Below are 24,562 nucleotides of genomic sequence, written 5' to 3'. Positions count from 1 at the left end.
AAAAAAAAAAAAAAAAAAAAAAAAAAAAACATGGCATTCTATGAATTTAGAAATTTTAAATTATAATTCATAAGGGGTTAATAATTTTAACTAATGAATAAGTTTAGAAATACATATTACTAAAAAGAGGTTCAAAATGAAATTCAAAGAAATGTTATTTTATATTTAAAATGATAATAAATGGATAAATTTTAACTATCAGCCTTTTTTTTACATATATTGTATACAAATTTTGAAACCAACAGTTTAAATTTTTGAACGTTGGATACAAGGAATCATGATTTTATTTTTTATTACATAAATAAATAAGGGATCCAAATAATTGAGGACTAAAAATATTACAAGCTAAATGTGAAGAAAAAAAAATTAAAGTGTTTGGAAGAGCACTGAAAACTTCTGACTTTTGGTATTTACAGCCTTGTTTCTACATCTCACTCACTTTTTGCTCCTAGTCAACACTTTAAAATGTTTGTTATTAGTTTTAAGTCATTCAGTTATTATTCTTTATAAGTATTTATTTTTTAAAATAATTTTGAAAATTATTAATTTTTCAGTTACTTAAAAGAAAGTTGTGCAATGAATACACATGTACCACGGATCTTATCATTGGTACTTTCAAGGTTCTCCACATCCCCTTATATGGCACATAGAAATAACAAGATCTTTCAATTCTTTTTTGAATTATTGTTACTAAGATTTTCACTTCAAGTATTCAGTTTTTCCTTCATTTTTTTTCCATCTGATCTCTTTTTCCATTTGTTTTCTATTTTCAGTCCTCAATTACTTCTCATTCGAGGGCAATTTCCCCATTTATGAATGTTATATTTGCAGACTTTAAATGCATGTAACTCAGTTTTAAAAAAAATCGAGAAGTTCGAATATTTTTATTAAAATAACCCTTGATGCCATTTACACTTACTCCAGTTTTTATTAGATATTTAAAATGTAAAGAAAAAAATTGGCTGTTATGGACGTAGCATATTCACACATACATTCATAACATCTAATTTCTTATTTTAAAAAATTTTAACTTATGGAAGTACCAAAAAATTGGAGTAATGTGACATTATGAAATAAAATTACATAACAATGACATCACGAGTTAACTTAACAATAGCTATTAGGAGATCATGATTTTTTTTCCATCTGAGTTATATGCATATAAAGTCTGCAAATATGGCACTCCTAAATGGAGGAATTGTCCTAAAATGAAAAGTTTTGATTTCAAATCAAACTCAAATATTTAATAAATGGAAAATAAAACATTATAAAACATGGAAATTAAAAAACAAACGTTACAGATTATGGGTATATAACTGAATTAAGTTTAGACAATACATCACAATTAATGCTTAAGTAGAATCAATGAATATTAAATGAAATTTTACATTAATTTATCCTTGATGGAGAGCAAGAGGCTGATTGCTGCCTTGTAAGAGAAGCTCTGGCTGGCACAGCAGATACAGACGAAGCGCGCGAGCGTCTAGGAGATGGTGTGGCAGATAATGGCCTGATTGGCTGAGATGGGGTAGATTTTAGATCTGCACTTACGGATGTTGAGGAACTCAGACCAGATGCTACAGCTGGCAATAATGAGGCAGGTAAGTCAAAAGATCCTGAAAATCTTTGATACATACTAGTTTTTTTCTTGTCAGATTTTTTAGATTCTTCTGCATTTAAGCGTTGCTTGGAAATGATAGCTTGATATAATAGTTGAGTAATGTTTTTGAAATGCTCACCACTCTTTTGCATCTCTTTAACAGCACTGAAAAGAAAATATCTCTCATGAATAACTATTTATATAACCGTCTTCTAACAGCCTACCACCCAATTTTGGGTTTAAGCCTACTAATGTTCAATTCTATAGCCATGTAACTTTGAACCCAATTCAGAAGACAAGGCAACTCTTAGATCAAATATTGGGAGAAATTTGTCTTTGTGGAGGACTTTTTGATAAAACTAGCCTGCATTTGCGTTACATGGAAAGGAAAACCACAGAAGCCATCCACGTTTAGCTTGACGACAAAGGGACTCTAACCTATGATCCATCTACCAATAAGGATATTTTACGATCTAAGGATTCAGCACTGTGGTCGGTGTGAGCCTGGTACGGAGTTCATATTGACCAGCCATTGCTGGGATTCGAACCCGGTTCACCTCATTGGTCTCCTGAGCGATTACGGATTCTATGAATAACTATTATCATGACAGAGATATATGTTATAACAAATAAATTAATTATTATATTAAATTCCAAGATCAAAGAAATTATTTCCAAAAATTAAAGCATAGTAGGCTCCTGATTATCAAGTCTAGTTAGGTTGAATAAAGGGTAGGTCAGATAGCAAAATAGGAGAAGTTCCACTTCCTCTCCCCTCTCTAATATGATTAAAATACATGTCATGTATTTTAAGATAAATGATTAATAAACAAAAATTTATTAATACAAAGATACTCACAAAGTTAATAATTAAACTTCACTAAAGTGAAAATTATAACCAGGAAGAGTCAAAATGTGCAGGCCACGGATTTAGCCAAAGGTAACTAAACCAATGGTGATTAAAAAGGCCAGAAGCCACTGGTCGTCAGTTTCTTTAACAAACCTTATGTGCATTTTTCTATTATTTTTAACAATTATGGAATTATTAGGAATGTTTTATAATATTCAGAAAATTATTTTATTTCCCGCTCATTAAATAAAACTCTTGTTCATTTTAGAAATAAACCTAGTGTTTACTAGTGTTTGTAAAAAGCTTTAAAAAAAATGGCCTTATATCATGATATACCATTTTCAAATCATTGGAAACTTTCAATGATAAAAACACAAGTGGCCACTGTTAGAAATGCTACAACTAACTACTGACCAGTAGCAACATTTCCTAATTTTGAGTACAGTCAGACCTCGCTATAAGGTCACCCTGCATATAAGGTCACTTTTCCAAAGTCCCGACTCACTGAATAGGAATTCTTTGTTACAGATTATCGGATATATGGTCAAGTTTTAAAAATCGTTATCGCATATAAGGTCATTTTTAATTGAGGTGAGGGAACTCTTTTCTAACAAAATCCTATTTAACTTCCATACAAGGCAATTACTCCTCTCGAGTTCTAGGAAGATGTTGCAGNGTAAACAGCTTTATTTTAATTTTAAAAAATTTAAAAATCTAACTTTCTATAATTCGCTACTAATTCTGTTAAAATTTATTTACTTAAATAGATAATTTATGGCCGATCGTTTTCGTTTGTATTACCATTTTTAAAAAATCATAATGTGTACTATTTACGTGCTTAGTTACGAACTGCTAATGAATCGGTTAAAAGGTCACCCCGCTTATAAGGTCACTTTTGCGATGTTCCTTAGGGTGACCTTATATCGAGGTCTGACTGTATATGGTTTGAATGGTCATTAAACTGGAAAGTCACGAGCCTGATAATTGGAAGGCTACTGTATAGGCTAGGGGTGTACAACCTATGGCCTGAGGGCCACATGCGGCCCACGGGAACTTCAGAACACAATAAAAAATTTCTTTTAATTTGGTTTTTATTTAAACATTATAAATTTTCTTTTATTAAATATTGTATTCAAATTTATATTACTCTATAAAATGCATACTTTGGTTAGAATTTATATCCCCTACCCCCAAATATTTATGTTATATATATATAAATATTTGATAAATTAATTATTGAGAAAAATGGAAAAAGCTTTTTAAAAAATGTAATTTTTTTTTAGTTTTAATTAATTTCAAATAATTAAAAGCATTTAGTTTTCTGCAAATATGTTAAGTTTACTGCTAAAAACATTTGGTGCTTAGAACACCAATGTTTAGATAAAAGTTATCATGTTTGCCGCTAACATGACTAAATATGAGTGCGGCCCTTCATTAATCTATGTGCAGTGTAAGTGGCCTTTCACTCAAAAAAGTTGTGCACCCCTAGTACAGGCAAGCTTTACATTCACATTTCTAAAATGAAAAATAGCAATAAAGCAATTTGAATTTTGCACAATTAACAAAATATTGCTGGTATAATGAAATTTAATTCAAAAATAAATTTTAAAACTATCGTAAAATTGCAACAAAAAATTGCATGGTCAAAAATAAGTATTTTTATTTTTTAAAATAAATTAATTTCATAAAATTATAATTCAACTTCAAATATCCAAGTGATCATTTTCAATAATCGTTACTTCCCAAAAGTGAAAATCTATTGCTTTGTGAATAATTAAAAGTAATAAAGTTGGTAATAAAGTTCTGGATACAGCTTGAAAAGTGTGTTTAAGAAAAGAGGCACAGCAAAAAATGTGCCTTTTAAATGTTCAACCCAAATTTATCAACTAAACAGGAAATTTAGTACTTAATTTTTCTTACTTTTTAAACACTAAACATAATCATTAAGGGAAAAAACCTAATGTATTGTGGTCATGGTGGCTGGGTGTAGAGCAGATATTTGGGTACATTTAAGGCATATCTTCGTATTCAGAGCAATAAATTATTAAGTGGTTTTAAAAATTTTTAAATTCCTACAATGTTAATTTAATACTACTAATATATATTTATATGACTCATGACAGCCTAGCAAAAAGAACTGATGACTTTGAATTTCTTTTAAAATAATTAAGAAATGAACTAAGTGATTTAGGAAAATGGACATCGCAGAGTGAATTTATGAGGATGAATTAATTTATTCTTAAAAAAAAGAACAATTACCATAAAGAAATTTGAAAAATGGAATCAAATTCTATGCCAATTTTCTTTCAAGATGTTCTTAAAAACATCTTTTGATGTTTTTAATGACACCTTGAGAGCTATGCCCATTTTCTTAAGCATGCATTTTTAGCTATGTCCGGCTAGCATCCTTTTTACTTAGGATTGAGGACAAATACTGAGATCTCAAAATGTTGCTTAAACAAATTTGTGCACAGTATTACTCATAAAAATTAAATATTCCACTTACTTGATTGCATATTCCAAATCATAGCATTTTCCTTGAAGTTCTCTATGTAGTTGATTCACTTCAATCTATAAATGACATAGTTTTATTAATTTAATGATTTACAATCACAAGACCAAATACTAAAATCAAAATTAAAAAAATATAAATCACCAGCTCTAAATAAAGGCAGAATTTTAAAAGAAATAAAAATGCTTCACCAGATGAATTTGAAGCAAAAAAAAATTCTGCCTTTTCCTAGTTCACTACTAAGCTCAAGCAGAACTTTTAAATTATAGACTTTTATCTAAATCTTGAATAAACCTAAAGAAATAAAGTATATAATTTTTTTCTTAATTGATAGCTTATTCATTTAAGATTTATGAAAGTTTTAATTAATAAATGCATCATAAAGCTATTAATTTCATTGTGCCATTTAGAAATTTTATGAGTATTTATGTTAAACACTTTGTTCCCGATTTTTAACCAACAAAATAGAGATTTAGCCACCTATATAAAGCAGGTGTTTTTCTCAGAGTTTTAGGGTAGTTTTTTACATAAAGTTCAAAATGAAAGTCTTGACTATAATCCTCTAATAAACAACAAGAACCCAACAGTCAAACCAAGCAACTAAACAATAAGACAGAGACACACAAATACTCAAATCTACCATTATTTGACCAGTTCTAACATCCATTGCAATAAACACTCATATTACATCAAGAAAAAATAAAGGGGCATAAATCTTCACATTTAAAAGAAGAAATTGACTTTTTAATTTCATGTAATTTACGTGTATTTCTTTTAGCATATTATTTTATCAATAGTGAAATGAAGTTACATTTTATTAATCTTAACATACTTTTAAAGTTATTGTATGATAATCATAAAATTAAAGATTTAGATATCAAAGTGTAACATAGAATTTTCTCTGAGTAAATTTTTAAATAGAATAGAATCATTCATTTTATTAATTATAGCATGTTAACATTTATGTTAAAATATGAATATTTCTGTGTAAAAAAAATTCAGCAGCCATTGAGGACCAGGAGGTTAATGAAAGCTAAAGTTCCACAATTTCATGAATAACGGCATGACTGAAATAAGCAAAGTGGTCAGCATTGCGCACAAGCTGCCTTTACTTCCCACACAAGCTGGTGCTGAATCTGAGCTGCGTGAGCTTTAAGTTGCCGCTCAGAATCAAACTAAAGTTCAGTATATTAACCACTAACCCATCAGAGCTCAATATATTTGTGCCGTGAATGAAAATACTACTTATTGATGGTAGGGTGGAACAAGAAAAAAAAGTACTTTACATTAACTTTTAACAGTGAAAAACATATGAATAGATTTAGTAACTCTGGCTAACACAGTGGACACACAGTTTAATATTCTCAGGAGGGGACAATGTTGTCTCCTACATTTCATTTTTGCTTTTTGTTAAAAATAATAGTTTTAACTTATCTCATTCCACGTATTTTACTGAAAGGAGATATTTATGATTATAATGAAAGATTTGCCAAAAAGAAGTTTTAGGTGGCTTACATTATTATTTTGACAGGACACATTTCTTTGTAAAAGAAATTTCAAAAAATTGTGAAATTTAATCAGGTGCTGTAGTAAAGTTTCTAGCCATACGATTCACACCTTTAAGAGCCTTGAAGTTTGAGAAGGCAAGTGTGTGATTAATATGTACTTAACATACAAGTGTATATTGTCAGTAGATAAAAACAATCAATTTTTAAAAATATTGTTCTTTTTTCTCCAATAAAGTAAGGAATTATAGGTAAAAAACCAAAAATAGAACTTTGCAACAAAAGCATTCCCTCAATATATTAATGAATATTTATAAAGTTTTGCACATTAGCTAATTATCATCTAAGGCAACTTTAAAATCGATAGAAAAAACTTCAGATTTTTTAACCCAATCTAGCTCTCAAGGGGATTGTGAACTGTAGATTCAGTGGCCATATATTATGACTGATTGAGTTGAAATTTAAATCAAAAAGTGCTCAACAAAACTGCACCAAACTAAAAGTAAAAAGAACTTACACATTTCAGTGTAATAAACTCAACCTTCATTTTAAAAAAAAATTAACTTCTAGAGGTGAAAATAAATCAAGATATCTAATTGAAGTATGAGAGAGACTTGATTTTTAAATTGTAATTGGAATAATATTTTTGTAAAATATTAAGCTCAAAACAGTGGTTGGAAGTAGCGTGCAACAAGTAGGAAAACTGCTGCACTTATAAAAAAGAAAAAAATATTTTAGTTTAAAAAAACATTAATTTGTAGCTATTTTTGGCAACTACTTTAAACATTAGTTTTATAAAGAAACAAGGTTCAAACGGAACTAATTTTTTTTAAAAATCTCATTGGTACAAATTTATCCGCAAGTCCAACAATGGATGAAATTAAAATGGCCCTGTGGCCTGGCATTAATAAGAATTACCTACTTAGAACAACATATAACTAACATTTAAACTAACCATTACAAATAATAGGTAATTTATAATTTTGGAGACACTTTTAAATGTGATACTACACTCATAAAATATTATGTTATTACAGTGGGTGGGAACATATTTTGCTCTGTAATTTTCGATGTGCCTTATTTCTTGGATAAAATAAAATAGTAATAAACACTTAGAAATATCACAAATATTTGATAGCATTTCTTAAATAAAATATTACCCATTAAGAAAGGCATAAAAATTGAAGATGAAAAGACCAAATTCGTAAAAAATGGTTTAGAATAAGAAACTGGCTCTGGTAAACATAAAAAAAATATTCCTTAATAATTATTTATTTTCAAATGAGCCACTTTTTTAAAATTCAAAACCATTTTGAACATGGGCGTAAATTAAGTTCTCCAGCTAAGTTTGTCTCCTAAAACAAGTGTAGTTGTAATTACATTTTGAAAGTAGTTTGTAGTCACTAATTAAAAAAACAAAAAAACAGTTGTAGTTAACTACATCTGCAAAAAAATAGCTGTAGTTTACTATATTTGAAATAAAGAAGTTGTAGTTAATTATATCAGTAATAAAGTAGTTGTAATTAACTAAAAAAATAACGTAGTGGTACCGTCCACTGGCTTAAAATGTGCATAAAAACTGTATGAAATTGAAACCAGGTCAAACTATAGACTAAAAGCTTCACATTATCAAGTGTAAAAAAGTATTTAAAAAAGTTTTTCTTCAGTTAAGTATGTAAAACTTAACACTGAAAAGTTATTTTATATAACTGAATAAACCTTTTTAGCATTGTATCCAATTTTGAAATGTAACAACTTATTATTTTGCTGATAGTAAATCAATTATTTAATATATAAACACACATTTTATTTAACTATTTTTATCAGGACATATTTTCAGGGAACAAAATAAATACAAAAGAGTAAATACCCTCTTCAATACTAATTGTGGCAGAGATTTGTGTACGTGTTCTTGCAGTCGATAGCATGCTAAAGATGGCTCATTTGCAAATATATGAAGATTTTCAGATATTTTTTCAGAGGCTAGAAAAAAAACATTATTTATAGATTTAGATTGCATAAATTAAAGCAGAATTGCGAAATATAAGTTATTCTGGAATATAACAGACAGTTAGTATGTGTAAGATCAATCATAACAAGTAAAAAATAACTTGGACACAAATTTCTTTTTTAAATTAAGTCAAATAATAAAAATAAATAACAATAACAAATAAAAAGCCATTTAAAGAATTCAAATGCTAAGGAAAAACATGGTTGTTTTATCTTTCATATACCATTGTTGCAAAATACCTATTATGCATAACGTATCTATAAAATATCCAAAAAAACTCAAATGACATTTCATGCACTACATTATTGAATAAAAATTTCTCTTTTTTTAACTACTAGTTGATACTTTTAGTTAGTTTACTTAGAAATAATCCATTTTACTCAATAAATTCTAAAAAAATATGAAGAAAAAAAAACTATATATAGTCGTATCGAAAGAAAGAATGCAAAGTTATAATTTTTTCATCAAGTTTAAACTGTCAACTTAAGTTCAAAATAAGTACAAATAGTTTCAAAATTTTAAAAGATTAGAGGCAAATACAGGACAAAAAAAATGCTTAAAGGTAAAATAAAGTTTTAAATCTCGTTTTTCAATAAGCTTGGTAAAAATAAATAAATTAAATCAAATATTTTTTTTAAAGTAAGAAAGGTAACAACAATTAAAAATTCAAAACTCAATTGATGAAATTAAAAAAGATAATCTTACTACTTATTTATGGCTGTTATATAGGAAAGTTCTTTTAATAAGACACAAAAATTGTTTAAACGAAATATTTTTTTAAAAATTAGTTTGGTAAAAAAAATAACTAATAGTTTTTGTAAGGAATAAGAAAGGGGTTACATCTCAAAGCTTAACTGAAACAATAAAAATACTATTTTAATATTCATTTAAACCTGTTATTGGGAAAGTTCTTTCAAAAAGACAGGATAAGGAAGAAATATAGCTAAAATAAAATTTTTAATTAGAAGGAAAATAAATGAAAACAATAATTATGCTTTGCAAGAAATTAAGAAAAATAATAACATTCTATATTTCAAAATTTAATTAATGTGAAAAAATTAAAAATAACAATTTTAATACTTATTTAAAGCTGTTCTTTCAATAAGACAACTGATTCGTGAATATTTACAATATAAATATTTCTTCAAAACATTCAATAGAAAGATATGTATCAAATATTATAAAAATTTCAATTAATATCATTTTTTATTTTGAAATTTATAGTGATCAAAATTTAAATAAGAATTTTTATTAGATATTAAATTTTTTTATTTTACAGCTTTCAAATAATAATCTAGACAAATGGCACACTTTGGTTGAAAAAAATGGAGTGAAATGAGTAAATGGATGTACAAGAAACGAATGAAATAAAAATAAAAATAAATGCTTTCCGATACATTGATGATTTGATTTTGTTTAATTGTGATGATTATAATTTTATTTATAGTATTTATCCTGGTGATTTGGTCCTGAAAAAAACTAATGAAAATTGTTTTAATATTGAATATTTAGATTTTAAAATTGATATTGTTAACAGTTTTATTAAAATTGGTGTGTTTGATAAAAGAAAAGCTTTTAATTTTAATGTTATTTTTTTCTGNCTTACAGGCTGCTGCCGAAAGTTTGCTAAGAATTGGCGATGTTCTGCAGCAGATCGCGATACGGGCGAATATTTCGTCGACTTCGTTATTAATTTTTTTAAATAGTCTTTCTCTCAGAAAATTATTTCATCTTAAATAACTTTCCTTGACAAATTTTTTTGCTACTAAAAAAAAAATTTCGTTGGAAGCGCCGCTGCATCGGAAGCGCCGCATGTAGGAAAAAAACAACTTTTTTTTCGATAGCGCCGCGGCTCTTCCGCCGAAAAATACGGTAATATATAAACACACATTTTATTTAACTATTTTTATCAAGACAAATTTTCAGGGAACAAAATAAATACTAAAGAATAAATACCCTTTTCAATACTAATTGTGGCAGAGATTTGTGTACATGTTCTTGCAGCCGGTAGCATGCTAAAGATGGCTCATTTGCAAATATATGAAGATTTTCAGATATTTTTTCAGAGGCTAGAAAAAAAATTTATTAAAGATTTGTATTGCATAAATTAAAGCAGAACTGTGAAATATAAGTTATTCAGGACTGTAACACACAGTAAGTATGTGCACGATCAATTATAACAAGTAAAAAATAACTTGGACACAAATTTCATTTTTTAAATTAAGTCAAATAATAAAAATAAATAACAATAAAAACATTTAACAAATGAAAAGCCATTTAAAGAATTCAAATGCTAAGGAAAAGCATGGTTGTTTCATCTTTCATATACTATTGTTGCAAAATACCTATTATGCAATATGTATCTATAAAATATCTAAAAAAACTCAAATGACATTTCATGCACTACATTATTTTATAAAAATCTCTCTTTTTTTTAACTCTAGTTGATACTTTTAATAAACAACTTAGAAATAATCCATTTCGTTCAATAAATATCTAAAAAAATATGAAAAAAAGAACAACATAGAGTCGTATCGAGAGAAAGAGTGCAAAATTTTAACTTTTTCATATGGTAGAAATATTTTAATAATTTTCATCAAGTTTAAATTGTCAACTTAAGAATAATTTCAAAATTAGTACAAATAATTACAAAACTTAAAAAGATTAGAGGCAAATGCAGGACAAAACAATGTTTAAAGGTAAAATAAAGTTATAAAATCTCACTTTTCAATAAGCTTGGTAAAAATAAATAAATTAAATCAATTATTTTTTTTTAAAGTAAGAAAGGTAACAACAATTAAAAATTCAAAACTCAATTGACAAAATTAAAAAAGATAATCTTACTACTTATTTATGGCTGTTATATAGGAAAGTTCTTTCAATCTGACACAGAAATTGCTTAAATGAAATATTTTTTTTAAATTAGTTTGGTAAAAAATATAACTAATAGTTTTTGTAAGGAATAAGAAAGGTGTAACATCTCAAAGCTTAACTGAAACAATAAAAATACTATGTTAATATTCATTTAAACCTGTTATTGGGAAATATCTTTCAAAAAGACAGGATAAGGAAGAAATATAGATAAAATAAAAATTTTAACTAGAAGGAAAATAAATAAAAACAATAATTATGTTTTGCAAGAAATTAAGAAAAGTAATAACATTCTATATTTCGAAATTTAATTGATGTGAAACAATTAAAAATAACTATTTTAATACTTATTTAAAGCTGTTCTTTCAATAAGACAACTGATTCGTGAAGAATATAAATATTTCTTCAAAATATTTAATAGAAAGATATGTATCAGATAAGATAAAAATATTAATAAATATCATTTTTTATTTTGAAATTTATAGTGATCTAAAGTTTGAACAAGAATTTTTATTATATATTAAAATTTCTTCTTTTACAGCTTTCAAATAATAATCAATGCAAATGGTACACTTTGGTTGAAAAAAAATTGAGTGAAATAAGTAAATGGATGTACAAATGGATTGAAAATACATTAAAAAATAAAAACAAAATGTTGGCAGAAAAAGCTATATATATTGGTTAAAATTAATTCCATTATTTCAAATTGTCAAAAATTTAAATCAAATGATCAATATGAGAAAAACTTGCCTGATAACTATATTTAATTTAAATTAGTTGCAATTTAAATTAGAGTAAAAAAAATAAAGATTAACATCATTTGCCAAAGAGAACAAAGAAAACAATGGAAATTTTTTATAATGTAATAAAATAATTTAAACAAGTTTATACAGAAGCTATAACATTTTAATATACAGCACACACGAAAAATTAGCATTCTTTTCCTTTTTTTTTTTTTTTTTTTTTAAAAATAGGTAATTTAAGCCAANGAAAAACTTGCCTGATAACTATATTTCATTTAAATTAGTTGCAATTTAAATTAGCGTAAAAAAAATAAATTAGCATATAAAAAATATGAAATTATTTTTTTTAAAAAAAGGAAAAGCTGTATAAAATCACCAATTAATCAAAGTGAAATTATATTTCATTATTGTTAAGTATATTGAGTATTATTAAGAAATTATATATTAAGTTAATAATAATTTCTTTAATTTATTTCACATCATATTTTCTAACAAAGTAAGCATATTTTGCACAGCAGAGAAAACTAAGTTTAAAATTGAAGTCCAAATTTAATTTATCAGTAATTAACCCTTTAGATAAGAAATTTTACTAATGGCAAAAAATCTTACTTGTAGATATTTTGAAAGATCAGGATTAAAGAAAAACCAAGAAGAAAAAAGACAAAATGAGTCAATGAAAAAATGAGACAAATGACAAAGAAAAACACACAAAATGAGTGGAATATTATAGGAGATATTATTATGAGAAAAGTTAAACTTTTTTTGAATAAGTAATTTAAAAAATTATCATTTTTGTTAAAAATTCGAAAATTATTTACAATTTTCCTTACTAATCAATTCTGGCTTTCTGTTTTTTAATTAAACAAGGAGTAAATGAAGAAAAAGTGCACACTAACCAATAAAACTGATTTATAAAACAAACAAATTTCATATTCTACCTCTGCTACTACAGCTAATAAAATTTTTTTTATGAGAAAACAAATAGATTCATTGGTAAAAGCTTAGATTATGATCTTTCAAAATGATATAAAACTTTTGGATTAAAAAATTTCTCAGAACAGCTGGAGAGACATTCTACACCTATAGCCCCTACATAAAAACAGAACATTAATACAGTGGGTGAAAATTATGGTTTCAAAGAATATAGCACAATTCCATAGAGTCTGCACAGTAGTGGTATAAACATGGATGTTTTTGATATTAAGCATAACCTTGTTAAGGTTGACAAAAACCTTGAATAAAACAATGAATGATATTTCATACTGATAGTATAAACAAATTAATTTATAAAAAATTAACTTTCATACTCTTTTTCACTTTATTTTCCAATTCAGGGTCAGATGATGATGACGTTGATGCAGTAGTCGACATCCCAGCTGAATGGCTGAGAGGTATATGAAAAGAATCTAAAAGGACACAAGTTCTTAGTCATTTTAATGAAAATAAAAACCAATAAAAGATGTATATAATTTCATTTCATGTTAAACAGGCATATGAACCTATAATTCAAATTTCCCACCTAACATTGTTGTAAAATAAACTTTAAATTTTCTGTTAAAATATTTTCCAATTAAAAGGTTTTTTTTTTTCTTCATTATCAGTAACTTCAAAGAAAAGAAAATGCATTTTTTTAAAAAAAATAGAATATTTATATGAATACTTATTTGAATTGAATTTAAAATTTGTTGAAAAATAAAAAATTTAATTCATAAATAAAGCTTAGGAAGGAAATTGAATATGATATGGAAGGCTACACAAACTTCGATCCTTCCATTCTAAAAATTCCATTTTAACCAATCCATTTTAACAAAACATTCTAAAAATGGAACTCATCAATTTAATCCTAGATAACTAAATATGTGTCAAATAGATTCACAATTATCAGAAATTTTTCAAAATTTGGATATTTATATATTTAATAATTATATTTTAATAAATGTCAAAGAATATTTTGCTCAAGACGAAACTGATTTGTTTGATATAAATAAAGGAAATATAACAATAAGTATTTTTTTAATTATTAGCAATAAATCAAACAGTAAGCTGCAGAGTAAGATTGATTTAAAATTAGTTATCATCACCATAACACTGAGATAAGACATAAGATAGCACAAGACTAAGAGACACATATAAGAATGTAAATGTTAGGTTTTTAATCACTTAACCAGTGATCAGAAGTAGCGCACTAAAAGTAGTGAAACTACTGAAGCCACTNTGATGTTATTTTAAAGGAAGGGAACATATTTTTGATGCATTTAATTTCCTAGAGGAAATAAAGAAGCATTAAACAATTAAATTGCAAATATTTGATGATTTCATATTTCTTAAATTAAATATTTGCTGTCGAAAAAGGTATAAAAAGTTAGGGGTTAAATGAACAAATTGAAAAAAAAAAATTTCGGAATAACAAACTGGCTTATGTAAACATGAATAAATATTTCTTAATTATTCCTTTGTACTTAATCAGTGTTTTCACTACAGCGCGATATCGCGAGAATCTCGCATGTTTTTTTCTTTTCTCTCATTAAAAAATTATTACCGCGAGAAATTCGCGCATTCTATAAATCAATTTCAAAATTAGCTAATTTCTCGCATTTTGGAAAAAGCTTAGAATTACGCCATTTAGAATAAAATCCGTTTTACTTCTCTTCCTGGATCTTTCATTATTTTCAACATCTGCCCCGTTATCTAGCTTCCCTATTTACCAGTATTGTTCAGAACCTTTTCGAACAACAGAACACAACCACGGAACCCCTTTCAGAACACATTTCCCTGCAACCAGTTTACCGTAGGTAAGGTTTCTACAGGTAAGACGTTCAAATTTTTTATGTGCTAATATAAGATGGACAAATACCTTGTAAAGGCAAAATCTTCTATGATGATGCACCAAAAATATTCAATGCTTTAAAAAATAGAATACGTTAAAAATGTATTATAATTAAAGAAATGATTTTTTTTCCAAGAGTTTTGGCATTTTTTTAGTTTTCAGAAATCTCACTTAACTTTGTGAAATCTCACCCTGTTTTTGAGAAAGGGTGAAAAATTCTCACCCATTTTTTTTCTATGATGAAAACACTGTTAATGTAAGCTAATTTCTTATTCAAAACCATTTTGAATATAGGTGTAATTGTAAATTAAGTTCTCCAGCAAAGTTCATATCTTTAAAGTACTGAAGTAGTTACTACAATTCCTAAGCAGTTTATAGTCAATATATTTCTAAAAAAAGTAGCTATAGTTAACTAGACTTGTAGTAAAGTATCCAATCAGTGCAGCTAACTATAATTTAATAAGTGTTTAAGAACATTTTGCTTAAGATGTACTAATTTTTTTGATATAAATAAAGAAAATATAACAATAAATATGTTTGTACAGATTTAAAATAAGTTATCAATGGTTAATAATGAAAAATACAAATAATTTATGTTTTGATACAATGAAAAGTAATTTACCTACTTAATAAAATAAAACATGCAAAGAATTTTAAAACAAATTTGAAGTAAATATGTAATGAATAAGCAAAATATTTGTATCGATTAATTTTAAAACTTACAAAATGAATAAAATTGAAACAATCAGTATGATTAAGAACTTTGAGAGACTGATTTGGTTAGTAATTAATAATTTCTATGAATTTGGGATTTTACTTAAAATAATTCCAATTAGTTTTTTATAGTCACTTTCACACAAAAGCTTTTAATAAACTGAAATAATTAATGAAAAATGTTTCAAGCTCATAGATTATAAGATAATTTAGTAAAAAATTGATGAGTAAATATATTTACTATAGAAATAATACCCTTGGTAAGAACGTGAAATATTATAAATTAAAATTTTTTGTCATTTTAATATGGCAATTTCAGGTTGTTTTTTTACATAAAAAAAACATCTAGTAATAATAACAAATATAAGAAAATATTTCAGAAAGAACTTTTTAAAACTATTTCTGAGAAAGATAAATAGACTAGCTCTAATCAAAGATTGAAATCAGTTAGGAATTTTGAGCTGCAATTATCTGATTATTCTAGATTAAATTCAATGTTGTAGTTTGCATAACTAGATGAAATCAAGATAGAAATATCCCGTTTCTAAGTTTTCTTATAAAAAAAAATTTTTTTTTTCTTCACTTTCTAAATTTTATTTTCAATAATAAAAAAGGTATGAAATACATACAGTGGGTAATATATTAATTAACCCATAAACACATATACTTGTTCATTTTTTTAGCTAGATCGCGTAAACCTTATTTTCAGAGTGTTTTTTTTATCTGATGAACGAAAAATATACAAATTTTTTGGAGCATTCCTTATAACATAAGTAAGATAATAAGAATTCAGAGATAGTTTCAAATTCTGTTCCTGTCTTTGAGTAACTGAAGATATTGTTTGATAATTTAAAGGAAAATAAATGTACTTTAATAAAAAATAAATCAATTTAAAGAGGATAAGAAATAACAAACCCATCATTGTTCCAAATTTTTTAAATATACAGGCTAATGAATTGCATTGATTTTAATTAAATGCACATTTTATTGGGGTAATTTACATATAACAACTGAAGTATGGAAATATAAACACTGGTCACACTTCCGCTCGCTTTCTCAGAAAGGTTCTGAATGTCTGTTTCTGCACTATTCATGCTACAATCTTAACAGCTCAATTGCTTTTAAATTGTTAAATTTAAAAAAAAAAGAGAATAGTTTTATTCATTATAAAACATATGTTATTATGGATAATCAAAACAAAATTTAGTTATACAATGTTTTATCAGCGAGATCATTATTCTTTTTCGCAATAACATCCCGATTTGAAAGTTAAACTTGACTAAAATGTTTTGAAAATGAAATCCCCATCAAGCGTTATGTTTTAGTAAGTTCTCATTTTAGTTTCAGTTTCTTAAAGTTGTCATTAGCCAACATTAACATTTCTTTATAAAAAATAAAACTGCCGGTGCACGTGTTCCCCATCTGCGTAAAATGTGACACTCCGCATCCACAACCCAATCACCCCCGAGATATGATAATACTGTGGTTCTAATGGAAAATAGTGACGTCCATCAATGTGAAAACATGGCAGAGGCAGCAGTCGAAACTCCGGCTGCTCGGTTTTTCTGTCATAGCTGCTTCTTAGAAGTTAATCCTATTTTGCCAGTAAGTATCAGAAGTCCTTTGTTTTTATATTTCCGAACTTTAAGATTTAAAAAATTTAAATTATAAGCGTTTGTTGATTATTGTTTACATTGTTAAGCCTAGTGATGCTATTAGATTTTTACCAATAATGAGATCAGGTGATATGTAAACAAATCTATTTAAATGTTATCTAATGCTGTTAATGAGGGCTGTATAAAAGGATGTGTCCTATTCCTCGTACCTTCTTTATAAGGTTTTTTTTTTTTATAACGTTAGTTTGTATCGCTTCCGTTGTGTCATCGACTATTCTAGAAATCTTTCATCGATCACCATAAAAGCATATACTCTGTAGCAAATTGATTTCTTTTATCAAATAAGTTATGTGCATTGTTATATTAATTTTTGTTTTATTAACCATCAGTTCGTTCCCTAATTTATAATATGAGCATCTTAGCGTATTTTAAAGTGCTTATAACTTTATTTTTTGTGATATTTTTTATTTATTCAAATGTGTTAAGAATTTTGTAAAAATCTTATTTCTTTCTGTCTGATATCATTAAGTATGCTTCTTAGATATCTTGTGTTGTTATTTTGTGAGATTAATGTCATGAATTACTTAGATGTTGCAGTTGCTTATTTAAATTGAAGACATCATAAGTAGCATTCACATTTAGCATTATGATAATTTATGAGAATCATCTCAATATAATTTTTAAAAGTACTTAATTTTATAATTGGATAGTAATATCCTTTATGATTTTAATAACTATCCTAAATTTTTTTTGTAATACAGCATTTTTTAACACTATTATGTTAAACAGTGTGATTCATTTTTGTTAAAACCTGTTTTATTCATTTTTGTCAAAATAGCAAAATATGTAAGTTTTTAGGTCAACACCAAATTCTTTATTATACTCTTAGTTTAATTTAATGAATGCAAAAAGCTAAGTTTCATCTTAATAAGTAGTTAAAAATGATCCCTAATGTAATTCTATGGTAAACAAACTTTCATGTAGGTATTTTGATATAATTGGGAAATAAACTTTTATAATGCAATTAAATTTCTTCTGATTATGATTGAGTTATTTCGTTTATAATTATCAAATTAGAGAAACAATACACATAAGCTATAATACATATAAACTATGAATATTTTGGTATTTTCTTATGTATTTAAAATATTTGTAGTGGTTTACCACAGTTTTTGCTTTTGATTCTTTGTGATACGTAAAATAATAATAGGACAAAGAAATTATTCGACCATTAGAATAAATAGAGTTTATCTTTTAGAAGAAGAATTTAGTTTTGTGCATCAGTTCATCACTATAATGCACTGAGATTTCTTAAAACTGGGCAATATTCTAAGAATGTGCGGTGTTATACCTGCTTAATCAAATTTGAAAGTGATTTAATAAAATTTTATTCTTGAAATATCAAAGATCATATACCATTCTTTTACTAGTAAATGTCTTTGTCCACCATGTATAAAATGTTAATAAATTGTTTTTAATGCCAGATCAGATTTTTTAAAAATATTTATTCTGGAATTGACTTAATAGGAAAATTTTTTGTATAGATACATGCTCTAAAATAGGTGAAAGAAATGTGGCATATAAAGTATTAAATTGAGAAAAATAAATAATAAACGCAAATATGAATTCTAAAATTTTGTAGCCACACCAAATCGACCCTCTATATTTTTTACCATTTAATTATTAATCTAAATATAAGTTCAGAATTATAAGTTAGAATAAAAATTTAATGTTACGGATTACCTTAAACATTTTCATGAATCTGCTTACACATGTCGTAGTTTTTTCTTTTTAAAGTCATTTTATATAAGTTATTTACATTGGTATAAATTGATTTCATAGAATGTTTTACACCAATTGTCGCCTGAGGTAAATTTAGGTTGTCTCAAACAGTTGTCACTTCAACTTTTGTGTAATATTTCAATCATATAAATTTAAATTTTAGATACAACATAAGGGAAACGAAGAGATTAAACTGATTTAAACTACCAAGTGAAATTTAAAATGTTTAATCTAGAAAAAGGAAGATTAACATTTTTAAGTTGATTAGTAAAAGGTAATTCAGGCTAAACTAATGGTCAACATTAGATTTACTAAGTTTATTAACTTTTAAAAATCTAGATTACATAATTTTGACAATCTAAGGGCAGGGGTCTGTCTAGGTTTTTCCGAGAGGTACCTATTTTGTGAAAATTTAGACATAATTTGTGAAAAATTATATTTAAAAATCCAACACAAGAATATGGATTTATCATTTCTTAAGGAATACAAAAATAAAATTTTAAGAACACATATTTTGTGAAACTACCATTTTTCCTAAAATTAAATTTGTGAAATTATCGTTTTTCCTAAAGTTGAATTTGTGAAGGTACCGCTAAACGGTAGTAAATTCGGTCTGGACAGACCCCTGAAGGTTTGCACACATAGACAAAAAAACCACAATTTTTTTATTTTTTTTTTTGGTTGGTTCAATTTAGAAATGTAATGATTTGTAAAAAAAGAACGAAAGCCTGTGAAAGGAACTCTAGCCCTGATGGAATGTTATAAAATCCGGAATCTCAATTTTATGGCACTTTAATTTTTAGAGTGTTAAAATTGTATAATTTCAGAATTGTTGTCAGTTGTTTATTTTTAGTTTTGTAACTGATAAGAGTTGAGAAAATCCTGTATGCACAGTAACTCTGTATTAAAACTGTGCTTTGAACATTGTGATTGATGATTGATATCGTGATTCATGTGCTTTGAACATTGTTTTGTGCATTCTTTTTTCAATAGTGCTTGAATTTCCAAATTAAAATTCTGCTTGTGTCTGTTTTATTTTGGTCTCCTGCCTTTCCAATTCCAAGAAACAAAAATGTTGACAGACTTTTTCTTTAATGAATTTTAAAAAAAATTTGAAAAGAAGAAAATGTGAATAAAATGGCTAATAATCGATAGTAAAATTTATAATTTATATTAAAAAATTATTTATCTTTTTTAAACATAATTCGGATTATCTGTGAATTCACTTATTCGCGCTGCATGGGCCCACTCAATTCCGCAGATATTCTGTAGTTTACTCTATGAATGCGGGCTGGCATGCTTGTAAGTATTAAAGTTTTTTCCGATCGAAAAAACCACCTGAGGAGAAACAAGAACAGCATGCATGTATGTATGCATCAGAGTTTATTTCCACAGTGGAAAAAACTATGGGAAAAAACAGGTTTCTTCCAACTTTGTTTTAAAAGGAACTATACATGATTTAAAACAGTTTAAATATTTAATATTGCAATCTAGATTTTTTAAAAATTGTTTAATTTTAAGCTATTTTGTACCAAGCTATTTGATATATCATCTTTAAATATTTCAATTTAAAAAAAAAGAAAGAAGAATTGGAAGGAAATGAAACAAATATGTATAAGGAATTTCATAAGAGATTAAAATTATTGCAGTCCTTTAATGTTATCTGTAAATGAATATAGCAAAACCTTATTATATAGTTAAAACTGTTAAAATAACAATTAAATATTATAATGCAACTTAAATAACAAACCACATACTAAACTTAGCAGCTACACTATTAGTGCTATAATATATTTGTTTCTTTATACCTATTTATTTTCTTTTCAATACCTACTTATTGCAATTATATTGATCATTTTCTTTTTTTTTCTTCCATTTCATCCAGTTTCTTCTATTTTGTTTAGACTATTCCTTTTTTTTCCGTCAAGTTTATTAAAATTTTCTGGAAGAAATAGGTTTTTTCTTGACAAAATGCTAAGGAACTGTAGAAGAAATCTACCCGTTACACAGCGCATATAACTGGCTAGAGCTATTTTTTAGAGCTATTTTCTACAAGTGTATTTCAGGCATTTAAAATTGGAAATAGTCCTTAAAAAGTTAGTCAGGTGTACTTCCACGCTTTATATTTAAAAAAAAATTTCCACTACACTCAAAGCCAACTATAATAGTAATACTTACTTAGTATGAAATCTGATTTTAATCTTAAATAAAATAACTATAAAAGAAATTAACTGATGAACAGTTAAGAATAATAATTTGAATATAACCTTGTTAATTTATTTAACAAAATATAAATAATTTTAATAAATAAGAAATTTTTTAAAATTATTTATTCTATCTTTTATACAAAAAATATCAAATATGCTAAAAAAAACTTTTAAATCTCTCTGTAATTTAAAGTATTAATTTAGTTAACAGAATAGTTTTTACTCTTTAGAAGTTAATTTCACTCTTCCAAAAGTATTTTCACTCTATGAAGAAAAATCACAGCCATATCTCTGTAACTAACTATTGAAATTGAATCTTTGAATTGCTGTTGATTTCTAAATTATTTGTTATAGGATTTCACATGTCCTCGTTGCCAGACTGGATTTATAGAAGAATTAGCCCAAGCTCCAGATCCTAGGTAAATATAGATTAGTTATTTATCAAATTAATAACAGTTCATATTTTTAAGAGTATTTTGAAGTAAGTGCTATATTTTTTTATAGTGAAGAATCAGATGAAGAAGCCTACTTACCTTTTTCTCAAGATGGTTCAGATACGAATGATGAAGCTGATGCTTTATCACAGGTTGCTGATGTGAGTATCTAAATTTTTTATTTCTATTATGTGTTGTTCTAATAAATTATTTTTCATTATTCAAAATTGCTATTATATAATTTGTTTGTATTTAACGGTTGAATGTTCGTTTTCTTTTTGTAACCAAATTATGGCTATTTGAATTCTATTGCTGCTGCAGACTCAGTTCTCGTATTCTTTCTGTGAGCAGAAGAATCATGCCATTATAAAATCTTAATAGTAGCTCTGAATTTAATGACTATTTGAAATATGAATATATACATGCAGTTTTACTACTTCATGATTTGTTACTGTTTTCATCAGGGTTCGCCAAGTGGGCCCACTTTGAAAAAACCCGCCCGGGTTTTATTGGGTGGGCNTACTGTTTTCATCAGAGTCAATTTATTTTATTTGTCTAAATTATAAATTTTTGAATCTTAAATTTTTATAATAGTTTTTATTAAACGATTCAGAATTTTTGTAGTGATTATTGTAAAGCAGTATTAGAGTGCCAATATTAATAATACTACTGAACATATACATCTGAAAATTGAAATTAAGTTATAAATTTTTCTCATAGAATGAAAACAGTTAATTATGGTTTAAATAGTTTTCTTTACCTGCAAAGTCTAACCAATTCAAAATATTATAAATAAAATTTCTTCTTTTACTTATTTATTATTTTTGCCAGCAATTTTTTTAAAACCTTCTTATTTAACAATTTATGTGTCTGACTTTAAAAAAATTTCATAAGACCACAAAATTGACTGATGAGGGTTAGTTTTTTAATGATTGTTTTAGTTTAAACTGTAGAATAAAAGTTATGATTTATACTTATTGTATATTGGTGTAATAAAGTTCAAAAACCTTTTATCTCAGTGATGTGAGGTTTTAGTAGTTGCAAGAAATATGTTGAGCCTTGTATAATTAAAAATAAAATAAGACTAGTTTAACTTGAATAAAAAATTCTTGGAATTGTTTTTCATTTACTATAATAATTTATATATTTTGAATTAAAATGTCACAAATACATTAAGATTTTAAAAAGAATCCTTGTACAGTAAAATGTCAATCAATTGTTTTTACACTGGTTAATTGTTCCTAATGGTAGATGTTAAAAAAAATAAAAAAAAGTTCTGTATGTGCAAATTATCTCTTGAAAATAAAAGCAGCAGTCTTAAATTTACAATAAATATGCATAGAAAATTTAGTGGGGTAAAAATTCGGCATATAAGAATACTTGTTTAAAATATTGGGAGATTTTGATCTGTACAACTTTATTTTCTAAAGCAAACAATAAATTTGTAATATTTCCAAAATCATTTCTTTTCTCTTTTTATAAAGAATTTCTTCAAATGAATGTATTGTAATTGTCTTGGTCAACTTTATTAGCTTCATCCTTCATATCTTAAGATTTATTAATTAATTTATTTTTTGCCTTATCACAACAATAAATTGGGTGGAATATTTTTGAGAGAGAAACAATGCAATAAAATTTTCTCATAAAACATGAATCTTAATATAGTCATTTCCTTCATTGGTAAAGTTAGTGCCTTCCCTAACTAAATCAAGTAATAAAACCTAACTAACTAACGAATGAATCTGGCATGAACCCTGCTTAATAATGTAACATTTTAAGTTAATGTTTTAAAAAATCATATATCACACTGTTACATGATATACTGTTGTTGCCAATTCTTAGTGATTTAGCACCAACTGGGTTGGGGTTTTGGATGTCCTATATTCGGATAGGGCACACGGGATTTACTGTCTTAAAGTGTCCAAAACCTTGAACATTAGTAAAAGGTGAAAATTCCCTATGTCGAACCTTTGTAAACATAATTGCATATATCAATAAATATTTGATACTTTTTTATATAATTTGCTTTAACTTATTAAAGAAAAATATTATAATATGATATAATATAGAAAAAGATTTACAACTTTTGAAGCTGAGCAATGAAAGGGAATACCTTATCCTTTAAATATGAATAAATATGCTTTTAATGCTGATAAATTATGTTTTCTCATAAGAATAAATAATGCAATATTAAAAACTAGGAGGCTTCGTCCCCTGCTCGCTATCGCTCGCCAGCTCCCGGAACTGCTTTCGCAGTTCATTTCGTTCAATGTTCGCTTTGCTCTCTCATTGGATACGTTCTTAACGTATAGCTTTTGTATACTTTTTTTAATACTGAAGTTGCGAAAACTTTTCACTGTCGAAAATTCTAAACCTGCACATTTCAATATTAATTTGAAATTGCAAACAGTTCACATATTTTGCTTAATCACACTATTCTAAATTTCAGTTGTTGAGAAAAGTAACTGTTGTAAGTTTTGTTTTAAAGTCTCCCACCATAGGGCTAAAGCCATGTCTTGCAGTGTTTTCACTACAGCGCGAGAACGCGAGAATCTCGCATATTTTTTTATATTCTCGCATTAAAAAATGATTACCGCGAGAAATTCGCGCATTCTATAAACCTATTTCAAAATTCGAGAATTTCTCGCATTTTGAAAAAAATTTCTCATTTGCGCCATTTAGAATAAAATCCGTTTCACTTTTCTTCCTGGATCTTTTATTATTTTCAACATCTGCCCCATTATCTAGCTTCCCTATTTACCAGTATTGTTCAGAACCTTTAAGAACAACAGAACACCATCCTTCCGAACCACGGAACCTCTTTCAGAACGCATTTCTCTGCAACCACGTGTTTACCGTAGGTAAGGTTTCTCTTAAATAAAATCTTGAT

At 26.5% G+C, this 24,562-nt stretch overlaps 2 protein-coding genes across 2 annotated transcripts in view; one reads left to right on the top strand and one right to left on the bottom strand.

Annotated features, from left to right (window-relative positions):
• Window positions 1-199: 199 nt before the first annotated feature.
• LOC107449718 (BLOC-1-related complex subunit 8) lies at window positions 200-16,689 on the bottom strand. The gene is made up of 6 exons (XM_043050443.2): window positions 16,549-16,689; window positions 13,400-13,498; window positions 10,435-10,547; window positions 4,957-5,021; window positions 1,389-1,765; window positions 200-1,203 (listed from the first exon to the last, which is right to left on the bottom strand). The coding sequence occupies exons 1-5, from the start codon at window positions 16,553-16,555 to the stop codon at window positions 1,390-1,392; spliced, it is 660 nt and encodes a 219-aa protein (XP_042906377.1). The 5' UTR covers window positions 16,556-16,689; the 3' UTR covers window positions 200-1,203; window position 1,389.
• Window positions 16,690-16,721: 32 nt separating this feature from the next.
• LOC107436812 (ring finger protein murashka) overlaps window positions 16,722-24,562 on the top strand; it is a 34,589-nt gene continuing 26,748 nt past the window's right edge. The window contains exons 1-3 of the mRNA XM_071185368.1: window positions 16,722-17,238; window positions 21,593-21,657; window positions 21,743-21,833. Coding sequence (XP_071041469.1) covers window positions 17,125-17,238; window positions 21,593-21,657; window positions 21,743-21,833 — 270 coding nt within the window. The 5' untranslated portion in view covers window positions 16,722-17,124. The remainder of the gene's footprint in view (window positions 17,239-21,592; window positions 21,658-21,742; window positions 21,834-24,562) is intronic.

This window comes from Parasteatoda tepidariorum, chromosome 9 (genome assembly GCF_043381705.1).
Source record: "Parasteatoda tepidariorum isolate YZ-2023 chromosome 9, CAS_Ptep_4.0, whole genome shotgun sequence".
Taxonomy (NCBI): Eukaryota; Metazoa; Arthropoda; class Arachnida; order Araneae; family Theridiidae; genus Parasteatoda; species Parasteatoda tepidariorum.
The sequence above is the reverse complement of the archived record's forward strand: the minus strand, read 5'-3'. Positions and strand labels throughout refer to the sequence as shown.

Bases quoted from the DNA above. Each gene is read 5' to 3' on its own strand.
- LOC107449718 (XM_043050443.2), bottom strand. The intron at 10,548-13,399 runs GTATGAAAGTTA...TTTTTTTTCTAG, and splicing joins GGAAAATAAAGTGAAAAAGA to CCTCTGAAAAAATATCTGAA. The intron at 1,766-4,956 runs GTAAGTGGAATA...TTTTCTTTTCAG, and splicing joins GATTTGGAATATGCAATCAA to TGCTGTTAAAGAGATGCAAA.